At 49.4% G+C, this 12,120-nt stretch overlaps 1 protein-coding gene across 5 annotated transcripts in view; it reads right to left on the reverse strand.

The window, feature by feature from the left end:
- Positions 1-6,871: 6,871 nt before the first annotated feature.
- Positions 6,872-12,120, reverse strand: part of RAP1GAP2 (RAP1 GTPase activating protein 2) — a 56,077-nt gene continuing 50,828 nt past the window's right edge. For 3 of the 5 annotated variants that reach the window (XM_027751629.2, XM_027751632.2, XM_027751630.2), the window contains 3 exons: positions 11,478-11,557; positions 11,261-11,296; positions 6,872-10,758 (listed from right to left, as the gene is read on the reverse strand). In XM_027751629.2, coding sequence (XP_027607430.1) covers positions 11,288-11,296; positions 11,478-11,557 — 89 coding nt within the window. In that variant the 3' untranslated portion in view covers positions 6,872-10,758; positions 11,261-11,287. The remainder of the gene's footprint in view (positions 10,759-11,260; positions 11,297-11,477; positions 11,558-12,120) is intronic. The other 2 variants (XM_027751626.2, XM_027751631.2) reach the window with 1 other exon arrangement.

The raw sequence follows: 12,120 nt of genomic DNA on the forward strand, positions 1-12,120 counted from the left end.
CATGTGAGTCCATTCAAACCAGCACTGCCACTGAGCTGCACACCCCTCCTTTGCTGAGGGCCAGCTGGGGTTTCCTCTAACACTAAACTTCAAACCAAAATCAGACTGGGTGTCTGCTCCTGTTCCACAGCCCTCAGACAGCCCTTCCTTCTGTGCCACAGACAGGTCTGGGGTTGGGACAGGTACTGCACCTTAAAGAGGGGCTGATATGTGTTGTGCTGGGGCAGTTCTGCATTGAAGAGGTGACCAGAGATTCCCTCATTTCTTTTGTCTGTTGGGTTGGAAGGATGCTTCCCACTCCCCTGACGAGCTCATCACCCCTTATTCACACTCCTACAATGACAAACACCAGTGACTCTCAGTGCCCTGTCACTAACCAGCACCTCTTGCAACTCTACTGATTTATCCATGGCCATGTTATTTCTTTGGCCTGTTCTGATCTTTGGCTCAGAGGTTTTCTGAGCCTCACCCCCAACTTCCAAGTCAGGAAGGTGAAATGCAGGTGCTAAAGCTGCTGGAGAGTGTAGCAAGGCAGGAAGGTGGAAAAACCCCATGGGAAAAAGAGTTTCCCCCCTCCTCCTTGGGCTGCAGTGTGCAGAAGGTGATCAGTGTGATATGTAACTGTGGAAACCCCCCCAAAATACACAAATAAAACAGGGAGGGCACCTTGTAAAATATGTTGGGGGAGGAAAACAAATGATCTCTGTCGACTATTTAAAAGCAATCCAGTAAAGTGAACAATCAGAAGTGAAGAAAAATCAATACCCTTCTTATGGTGCAGAAATGGAAAACAAGTGGGATTTTACTCCTGCAAAATCCATGCAAACAGAACCCAACAAATTAATTCTGCTTGTCAATGAATATGGTCCTGTCTTCAGCAGCAGAACCACCTCCCAGAGCACTCTCTTCAGCCACAGCACTGTGTGAGTGATGTGGTAGAAACCCCCACTGGTGCCAGTGAAACACCATTGAGTTTACACAATAATTATGAACAACTGTGTGTTGTTCCCAACACATTTAATTCGTTTAATAAATAATTCCTCCAGGAAGGCTTCAAGCAAAGCAAACAGAGGGATAACAGAGCACAGCAGATACAGCCCAGTTCCTACTTCTGCACCCAAAATCCAGACAGAGAAGCAGAGCAAAGCAGAGCAGCACAGTCCCTGTTGGACAGTAAGAGGCACGACTGGAGTGTCCCAAAGGGCCATTTCTACCCTCCAGATCACAGCCAGCTTCTGACTTCAGGTAACAGAAGGGAAGTGGGGTTGAGGGTAAAGGAAGAAGTTTCTGTAGCAGCCCAGGAGGTGTGGGGACCTTTCCCAGAAAGAACTTAATGGAAATTGGAAGCGGAGGCAGAACGTGCACTGTGGGGAGGAATTCAAGGGGAGATGATCAGTGGGTACAACACAGTCCTACAGCACTTCACAGAGGTTTTTCTTGTAAGTCTCAGGATTAGGCATGCACAGAGACAGATCCATTAGTTTTCCTTTCCAAACTTTCCTCTCCTACTGAACACACAAAACAGCCAGAAACACCCTGGGAATTAAAGACTGTGGCACTGGTTGTAAGACAGGGAACTGGCAGCTGTTCAGCCAGCTCACAAGCCTTGGCCAAACCTGTGCTTGGCATTATTGAAGTTCAAAACTATTCAGTGACCTTCCCTCTGTATCCCATCAGCCAAGGCCATGGTCAGCTCTGCCTGAGACAGGACATGAGGTAACACAGGAAGAACTTCTAGCAAGCCTAATTAATTTCTTCTCATTAGGACAAAAATTCTTTTCAACTGTTGCATTTGGTAAAGTTGTAACAAAACCAATAATAACACGATGAACACAAATGCACCTTTTGCAGCTGAACTTCTCCCAACAGCAGCTGCTCTTGTCCCCGAGCAGTGGCTGCTCTGGGGCATGAATTTGAGGTGTCCTGCAGCACCTCCAACACTGCAAAACAAAGATTTTCCCATTTTCGTCAAGCATATAAACGCTAAGCTCCTACAACTACATACATTTATTTATTTTTAGGTTACCTTCAGAATCTGTGTCCCATGGCACGCTCAGATTTCATTTTCACAGCCAGTGCATCTCTGCTGAGGCAACGCTGCCACTCGGTGGCTCCCGCAGAGCCAACACATCACCGAGGCTCCGGGTCTGTGGCACAGCACCTTCCCCCCCGTTTGCATCGCTCCTGCTGCCCGCAGAGCTCGGGTCAGCTGAAGGAGCTCACCCTGCCTGTGGGGAGCTGCCCTCAGGTCCTGCACATTGGAGGGGCAGCTCTGAGAAGAACCTTCACCGAGGGATCCACCCAGTGAGGAGGAGATGCCCCTTGGTGGCTTGGCCAGGGCTACCAGTGCACCCAGCACAGCACTAATCCCAGTGCAGCCCCCCAGCAGCTCCTCACCAGCACCAAGAGGAACCGGAAAGGAGATGGTGCTTGTCAGCCCCCAGACTGTGTCTCACTATCCTGAACAATTCTGACAATTCCCAGACCCCACTTCATCTGTGGGGCTCAGACACATTTTCAGTACGTTCTGTGGTAACTTCCATCAGCATCTGTGGCTCATTCAGAGCTCTGTGGGTACAGGCTGGACAAACCCTGCACTGCACAGACCTGGCAGCCACAACACTGCTGGGCTGGGACCCAGAGCACACCCTGCACATCAGGAATTCCCTCCCAAGTCAATGCTAGTCACCTGATAAATAAAGAGGCAGAATGGGACCTTTGTGACTGAGAAAGGGGGAACTCTCCTGTTCCTGAAGGTGAGACACCCTCTGACAGGGTGTTACCCAGACACAAGCCTACTTGTAAAGGCAAGCAGAGGATTATGCTTCATTCCTGCATTTCCAGTGCCACCTTCTGTATAAAAGAGGAAACCTCTGAGTTCAGCAGCTCCAAGGAATGAAACTGTAAAATTCTTCCCCACCCACGTGGGAACTCAGTCTGTATTGAAATTAAACACTGAAGAAATTACATTTTCAGTAGCTCAACAGCACACTGAATTGTATGCTTGAGACACCCACAAGCGCCAAAACCTGCTAATTTTACAAAGAAAGTACATCAGCTTCACTCTGTGTTTGCCATAAATTCATACAGGTTCTGAGATGGGATGTAACAGACAAGAGAAATAAACATCCATTATTATTAAAAAAAAAACAACTGAAGCGTAAGTCTGGGTATAAATATCAAAAGTATGCAACCGGGGAGTGCTGTTATTCTTCTCTATGTCATTTCAAGCTCTCCCAGGGATTTGTAGTCCCAGACTGCTGTGGGGCCCTGGGAATGCACACCTTATCCTCAGAGACTCCGCTGCATCCAACCACACAGACAAGTGACTGTGGCAAACAGCTGCTGTGAATAGGTTTTTCATATTGTATCAAGAGTCCACAGGCATAAAAAAACCCCTAAATTGGATTTTCTTGTTGCTAATCACGAATTTAAATATTAAGACTGAATCTGATTTTATAGGGTGCTATAATTGGTTAAGCTGCACAGAACCATTTTCAGAGCTGGATCTGGACCAGTAACTTCACAGAGGTACCCAATGCCCCATCCCTGGAAGTGTTCAAGGCCTGTTTGGATAAGGCTTTTAGCACCCTTGTGTAGTGGAAGGTGTCCCTGCCCATGCCCAGGGGGTGGAGTAGGTGATCTTTAAACTTCCCTCCCAGCCCAAACCATTCTGTGATTTCATTCTTCATTCTACTCTCCTACACTGCCTAGAAAATTACTTGATAAATTACATTCAGGAAGTTTTCCACTGAGCACTATTCAGCATGATGATCTGGTTCCTCCAGACTTTCATTAAAGAGGCAGACAAGGGCTTATCAGCTTCCCTAATAGCTGCTCCACACTGCCCTGCCAGATCTGATAAGCTCTGAAGATGGAACAGCCTTAGAACATCCAACCACTTTTAATTGGGGTTGGTGTCTTCATGTCTGCCGATGCTCCTGTCACTGAATGATCAAATGCCCCTCCTCTGTGATCAGGCCCAGCAGTCTGTAACAGAGTGAGCATCCCTACGGGAGGCAGAGAAGGTGCTCAGGCAGTAAAATCATCCTCCTGTCATTCCCAGCCTCCAAGCAGGTGAGCACCGAGCAGCAGCCACCGTGTGCTCAGCTCTGGCTCTGTGCACAGCTGCAGGTCACTGGCAGAAGCCGTGGGGGGACTCTGCTCTTGGGGCTGTGGAACGTGGAACCAAGTGAGTGAAAGACTCCAAAAAAACTGGTAACGTCTTGTAAAGCCCAGAGAAAGATCCTTTCCAGGTAGGAGAGTTGCTTTGAGCCTGTAGGCAGTGGCATGTGCAAAGAAACTATCTTAATTCAGTAAGTAATCTAAGAATAAACCTCTAGTAGATAAATGCCGAAATGATTATTTACATTTGTCTCTTAAGCCTGGATTCAGGCTTGATTGGATCCTCTGTAGTTTGTAATAAAAGGGAAAGCAGCAGAGTTTTAAAGTGCCACTCATCATGAATGTCTGGCTATAGACAGACCTAAGAGAATTGGGATCCTGATTGGAGCATCTAAAGTTCAAAATTATGTGGAATAAGGCTGAGCTGTAAAATTGTGTACACAGCAGATCATAATTGCAGCTACTGCTGGAATAAATTATGATGAGTGTCTTAACTCCTCTAGTGCTGAGCTGAAGCAGGTTCCCCAGCTAAGCTAGAAGAAATCCTAAAATAACCCCCAAACTAGGACCAGACAGTGCTCTGTGACCTCTCAGGATCAGGGTCTGCAGTTTGGGTTTGTGTTTCACCCAATGAGTAACCATCACAGCAGCTGAGTGCTCTCAAGCACATTATTTAACAATTTAGTCCATCTCCTCTATAGAAGCCAACAACTCAATTACCATCCCCAAATCCTCTAAAACCTGGATTTAGGTGGTTGTTTCCACAACACAAGGTTTGTTTAAACTATAAAAGCAAGTGAAGCAATTCTGGCTGAGAAGCCTGCTTGGAGTTGTTTTCCAGTTGTCTGAAGAATTTGATTCTCCCTCCCACCAAATTTTAGATTCCAGATTCTTTGGGAAACTTTCCAAGTTCTGGCTGGAATACTCAATCGTTAATTCCCAACTTGCCCATCTGCCAGGTCTAGAAGAGATTTCTGTTAAATCCTTTAAATCATATGTCTAAACTGCTTGTTTATCTGTCAACATTGTTTCACACTACTTAATTTTAAAGCTGAACTTTTTAAACCTCTCGAGGTTGGTCCTGCTCTGAACACGAGGACCTGTCAGTAACTCTGCACCATGCAACTGCTGCCTGTTGTACCAGACGGGCTGTACTTGCTGTGCTGTACCCACCCAGCTGCTCAGGTTCTCCCACAGCAGCCTTTTACACTAACCCCTGGTAAGAAAAAAAAAAAAAAAAAAGAATGACTTACCACATCAGGAGCGCTTTACTGGAGAGAGAGAGCCTTGCTACACCTAGACAGATAAAATGTGACAGAAATCCAGCCTGAAAACCAAGCAAAGACCAGTCACCCCCCCACCCCAGACTCCTCCTACCCAACCTCACTGGGGGCCCAGGTGCCTCGTATAGCCCTTGACAGCAGGTTAATTGGGTCACTTGGCTGACTCCCTTTTGCCCTCCAGAGCCTTGGGATGCTCTTTAGCACTTCCCAGGGTTGAGGACACATGCAGTCAGTCCCCTGTGTGCATTTCAAAAAGCTTTTAGATTTGCAATGATTTCCAAGGCAACAGTCAGTGTGATGGGAAGGAAATCATGGAATCACAGAATAATTTGGGCTGGAAAAGCCCCTTAAAGGTCACCCACTCCAACCCCTTGCCATGGGCAGGGATATCTTCAACCAGATCAGGTTGCTCAGAGCCCCCCTCCAATCTTTCCAGGGATGGATCATCCACTACTTCTCTGGGCAACCCAAATGCTGTCTCATTAAATCTATTATTGCAGTAAGAGTTGTGGGCAGTGATTGCAGGGCTGGGGGGGCTGAAGGAACCCCCAGGGACACGGAGATGAGATGAGATGATGAGATGATGAAGGAACCCACTCATGCTTTGTGCCAGTGGCTTCTTTGGCTGGGATAGAGAGTCCCAGTGTGAGGAGAAGGGAATGGTGTGGCCTTGGGATTGTATTTTTTGTAAGACTGACAGGATATGCTCGGACAGGAGCATGTAAAGCTGTATTTGCTTTGGTTTAGTGATGGAGACACAGGAGTGGAGCCCTTGCAGTGTAATCAGCCCTCCCTCAGCAGAACTCTCCCATGACTGCAGGCATGTCCCTGGGGATGGGGTGCAGCAGAAGCAGGTCCACAAAGACGTGCCAGACATGCCACCTCCAAACAGTACAGCTCTTTTCTTAGTGCCCTGGGAGGAAGAAATCTGGGAAATTAGGTGGATTTTAAAGGAGCCTGAGGAGCTGGAGACAGAAAATCCAATTTCCTTGTCAGCCCCCTGGGGATGTCCAGAGACAGCGGCGCTGCCGGAGCCTGGTGGGCTGAGTTAAGCTCTTGGCTTAGACAGACAGAATTGCTGCCTCTTTATATTCTTCATCACATGGGCTGGCTGCTGACAGGGACCATTTTATATGGAGCTTTATAGGGCACCAATTTCAATTCAAACAGAACAGTTGCCTTGGTTAAATGGCCACGTGTTTGCAAAAGAGTAGCCCTGCTCCTCCTCTGCTGCTCCAGTCTTAGTCTGGGGAGCACCGGCACAGATGTCCCTATTTACACCTCCCTGTGCTCCAATACTTCTCTGCTTCCAGTGCCTCAGTGTCTGACTTCACGTGAGCTCTGCCAGGCTCCCACCAACCCCAGCTCAGCCCCGCTCCGTGCCCTCACCTGCTTTTCATAGGAATGCTCTCAAAGAGTTCCTCTAAAGCTGTCACTATATGGACACACACATGGAGTACACATATGGACACAAAATATGTTATTTATTGTGAATTTTGCAAATACACATTTAAGCAACAAAATATACATTTTTGAACCTTTAGTTTTATACATAACAAATACAATCTGCTACCATAGCAATAAATTAAATATACATTATTTACAACAGACATAGGTCACCAGGAACTACAAAGCACCACCTCTCTACATCAAAAATAAACTTTATCAGATACATTTCAAGATTTATTTTCCCTCTATAAACTCTCTCCACATTCTCTCATACAAATCCCGCACTCCTCTCCGCAGGACATCCGCAGTGCTACATTCATTGACAAAAGCATGCTGGGGGACTGGGACAGCCCCAGCCAGCTTGGGGGGAGGCTGGAGCATCAGCAGAGCAGTGAGAGTGCAGGTGGGACCCGCAGAGGTGCTGGGCTCTGCCTTGGTTTTGGGAGCTGCACCTCCCACAGCCAAGAGATCCCAGCCCTCGGTACAGCCCATTCATGGCAGAGACGTATCTTGGCCCCTTCACCCGCCATTCTCAAGACCCTCAAAACTCTGGAAAGAAACTGAGTTTGTGCTTAGGTTCCCCCACTTCACCCAGGAAAAAGCACTTCTGTGTTGTGCTTAGGTGTGCACCCTGTGCTTGGCTCAGTGAGGTTTCAAGAGGCTGCAAGTGCATGCCAAGTGCTCTCCTAAATGGAAGCCGAGCCAGAGTGGCAGCTTGCTGCCAACCCTTAGCTGCACACCAGCTCCAGGGCTGATGCAGATGATGCTGGTGGAGGGGAGAGGGTCCCCCCCTGCTCTGCATGAGGACTTGGAGCTGGTGGCACCAGTGCTGGACCTGTGGAGCTGCACCTAACCTGCTGCTGCCTCTCACCGAGCCCAGGCGCTGGTCTGAGCCAGGTGGCAGCCCGGGTGCAGCAGGAGCAAGTGGGAGACTGAAACTCCAGTGGGAAGGGGAGCAGACCCTGTGACAAGGGAGACCTCTCCACACAGTGGGAACTCTCCCATCATCCCCCAATGTGCTTCTGAACCCCTTCTGCTCCCTCTGCAAAGTCACTCCCAAGTGTGGCAGAAGTTGTGTGCATGGAAACAGTGGGATCAGAAAGGAAAATGCACTGCACAGTAATTCTAGTGTCAGTTAAGGACTCTTTCTTTTATATACATATATATATGTATGTATATATATATATATATAAAAATCCCTTTTATATATGTATAGATGTGTATGTGTCACTTATAAGCACAAAACATTTTGCAAAATATATACAGGAACACCTTCACCCACTGCTGGAAGTGCAAAAGTCCCTGGCGTGTAATAAACTGCTGCTCAGACCCCAGAACCACAGGACAGTCTGGGACATTCCAGGCTGGGAGGCATGGGCCAGCCACAGGCAGGACCATGCCAAAGCCTGGCCAGGACGAGAGCATCCAAAGCCCAGCTGCTGGTAAGGATGTACAGCAGGTTTTCCAGCAGGGGGGAGGAGTGTGTGCTGCTGAAAATGTCCCAGATCCCATAGGAGCTGCTGGCAAACCTCATGCCAGACCCCAGCTCCCGGCCCCGCTGCCATGGGAGAGACAAGTCCAACACACTGCACCTCTCCCTAAGGCTTCACACAGTCCTGCCTGTCAGTCCCATTCCCAAATCAATCTGGGTCAGAAAGGAAAGTCACAGTTTCAAGTGAAAAAAAACACAACAACAAAGCAACCAAGAATGACAAACCAGCTGACAGTAGCCACTGAATCGTCTGCTGAAAGATCTCACAGAGATCAACACCCACAGGAATGACAAAGTCTACAGAACCGAGCAACTTCTCAGAGGAAAAAGCAAACCCAGAGCAGACCCTCGGAGTCATTGCATCACTCAGCGTTTCACTGTGAGGCTTCAGGAAACCAGAGCAAAGCTTCTAAGAGAACTGGGGATGGGCTTGAAAGTGCTACTAAAGCATCATCAGGCAAGTGCTGAACAGCGAAGAGGCACCTACAGCTACGGCCTGGGCTGAGCACACCACACACTTCTCTTCCAAAGGAAACTCAAGCTTTAAACTCTACTGAAATGCAACTGGCTGGGAGCAGGAGGGAGCATCCCCATGGGGGTTACTGGGATTTACTGGTTCTACACAGAGCTTAGTGCCAGTGAAACAGCTCCCTCCCTTTTCACAACATGTTCTCCTTCTCTAACCTGGTTCATCTCCCATCAGAGCTACAGCCTTTCCACACATACCAATTCCAGCACGAGGGGAGCACCTCTGTGAACCGGATCGTAAGGCTGTTGGAGAGCATCTCCCTGCAGAGCCGGGGTAAGCAGAGCCGGTTCAGCTTGCCTTGGCTCGTCTCTGGCCTGGGGAGGTGACGGGGAGGAGGGGAGGTGATGGTTGGATCCTACAAGCACTTGCCCCAGAGAGAGGGGAACAGGAGCAGCCCCAGCCATGGCAGCTGCCCTGGGCTGCTCCAGGAGCACAATTCTGCACCCGCCTCCTGACACAGGCTGGCAGGTACTTTGTTGCTCTTGGAGCACTGGCTGTGTGAAGGTGACTTTGGCACTCAAAGTCCTGTTTTCAGTAGGAATCACAAATTCGCAGAACTGTGTTCACTTGAGACTGAGAACTTGATTTCATGGGGTTTTCCAAAAGTCACAGGCTGAGGGGGGCAGGGGAGCATCTCTGCAGCATCATGGCCTGTCTTCCACAAAATGGGTGAGGGAAATCTGTGAGCAATGTGAAATTCGTGGACAGGCTTCAGGAAACTTCAGAAGAAGTTCCATAAAAAGAGCAAAAGGATTTCTTGGCCTGTTGAGAGAGGTATTTTTTGGGAAAGGGCATTACAGGAAAGTCACCTTGCGGAATCCATAATCCTCATCTTTCAGAATAACAAGAGCTCACTCAAAAGCAGCAGGACAGACAGACTCTCCAAGGGCTGGAGCAGCCTAATGCCACCCAAATCACTGGAGTTTTATGCATTTGCTTGCCTGGTGATCCAAGCCATGGGGCAAAGCAGAGCCCACTGGGTAAATTCCCTCTGGTTCCAGTTCTAGTACTCAGACACACCACAGCTTTAGCTTTGGGTCACCTTTCCCAGGCCTGTGCTCAGTGTCAGGCAGGGACAAAGCAGGGAGGCCAAACCTGCCCAGGGAGGATGAGCTGGCCTTGGCCCCCAGCTCCGCTCCCTGGGCCAGTTTGCTCACCCACCTCTTGTGCAAGAAATGAGCAAGTGTGGAGTAAGGGGATTCCTCTGCCCTAAGAGTTTTGGGGTGTGGGTAGGAACTGGGGGGGAGACAGCTGGGGGTGGCTGGAGAGGCACTGCAAACCTTGTGCTGGGGGGACATTTTACCCTGTTTTACCCTGTTGGCCCCAGAGAGGAGTGACAGAAAATGATGGCAGAAAGGGAACTGTCCTGGGGCCACTAACTCACTTTGCCCTGACCCCCTACCCCTCAAAAAACAAATATAAAACCTGCTTCCCCACTGATAACTGCAAATATAGCATGGAGGGAACTGAACTGCATGGGGGTCTGTCCTCCTGGCCCTCTGCCCAAGAGGAGCTGGCAGGCAGCCCAGGGAGGGGGGAGTGGACGGTGCCCACCAGCCACAGCACATGTGGGTGCCCACAGGGTGACCCAGCACAGCACCTGGAGGGGTCACGGCCCTGGCCACACGTGTGTGTGGCACAGTTAAAGACACATCCCCTCCCACAGGCAGAGCTGGGGGCACAGGGCGTGTGCTGGGCAGGGGTACAGCGGGGGGAAGGTGGCTGGTCCCTGTCAGGGCAGGACTGTGGCAAGGTGAGAGCTCCTTCCCGGCGCAGCGGGCAGGCGGGAGGCAGGTGTGGGCACCTCACTGCCCACGGCTGGGGCACGTGGGGTCCCATGGGGTGTTGAAGAGTTTTCCCTTTGTTGAAACAAAAATTCTCTGCAAAGAAGAAAAGGATAAAAGTGTCAGAGACGGTGGAAGGAGAATATTCCCACCCCTGTGGTGATGGTTGTGCAGCACCTGTCCCAGGGAGGGAGCTGAAGCCAGGGCAGTGCCCATCCCCAAAGCACCAGGCCACCTGCCACTCCCGGGCTGGGGAAGAAGGAAACTCTGTGATGAGGTGAAAATCCTCATCTTTGAGACTCATGCTTTCAGAAATGGAAATTCCTCTCATTTCAAATTCTGTGGGCTCTTCTGCTCAACTTGAGAGTTCCTAATGACACCCCTGATTTCACAGCAGAGAAGGAGCCTGGGTGACTCCCACCACATTCCCTTCACCTCTGCCCATGAAATCCACCCTGTGAATCTGCCATTCCCCTTGGGTTTTTGGAATGGACCTGCTCTGCCTTTCCACCCCCAGTGCCCAGAGGACAGTGCAGAAAAACTCGTCCTCCCTGCAGAGATGAGCCTTTTTGCACAACAGCACAACACCAACACTCACCTGTGACGAGTTCATTACTTCCTCCTGCTAGTGGCTCTATGTGAAAGAACAGAACATGGGGTGGGTTGCAAACGAAGGGGCAAGAAATCACAAAATCCTTTCCCTCCCTTCTAATCCCTCATGGGCCCCAGAGCCTCCCCCAGAGCCCAGACCCCCCATGCCAGGCAGGGAGGATGTGCCCATGCAGCACCCCACCAGTAAGAGCCCTGGCTCGTACCGTGTTGGAGCTGCCGTGGCTCAGCTTGTCAAAGCGAAACTTCAGGTTGGACCTTGGAGAGTTTCTGTTCTTTACATCTGCTGGAGGGAGGGAAAAAACAAGGAATGAAAATAATAAACTGTGAACAAAAATATTTGCTGTAGTGCTGGCTGCACTCACCCCGCCAGGCACTTCAACAGACTATCAGGAGTGCTACCAATGTTTAGTCTGTCTTGGCTGGATGTTTGGCAAAAGCTGTACATTAAATGTTTGTGGTGGAACAAATTGAGGCTTAATTACATTTCAGTCTTCCTCCTGGAAATGCCACTGAAAAGGCTACAAGGAATGACTGATCCGTTTAATGTATGGGTGGATTTTCATGTTCTTGGCAGGAAAAATACAAAATAAACACTTCAAAAATTCAAAGGGGCTGGTTTAAGAGTTCAGAAAATTACTAATGAAAACAAGGAGGAGGACCTGTGGGGTGCTGAGACATGAAAAGCCTGCCCATGCTCCGCAGCCTCGCTTTGCCAACAATGCTCCCAGTTATGGAGCTGTTGGGCTGCATTTGTTCCACAAACAGCTCCTCAGCTGACAATGTGTGTTTCCATGTGGATGGTGGTGCCTTGTGGCAGGCTCTCTGTGGCTCAAGGAATCAGAGCCA

This window comes from Pipra filicauda, unplaced genomic scaffold (assembly GCF_003945595.2).
Source record: "Pipra filicauda isolate LSUMZ 115617 unplaced genomic scaffold, ASM394559v2 scaffold120_size2142806_pilon, whole genome shotgun sequence".
Classification (NCBI taxonomy): domain Eukaryota; kingdom Metazoa; phylum Chordata; class Aves; order Passeriformes; family Pipridae; genus Pipra; species Pipra filicauda.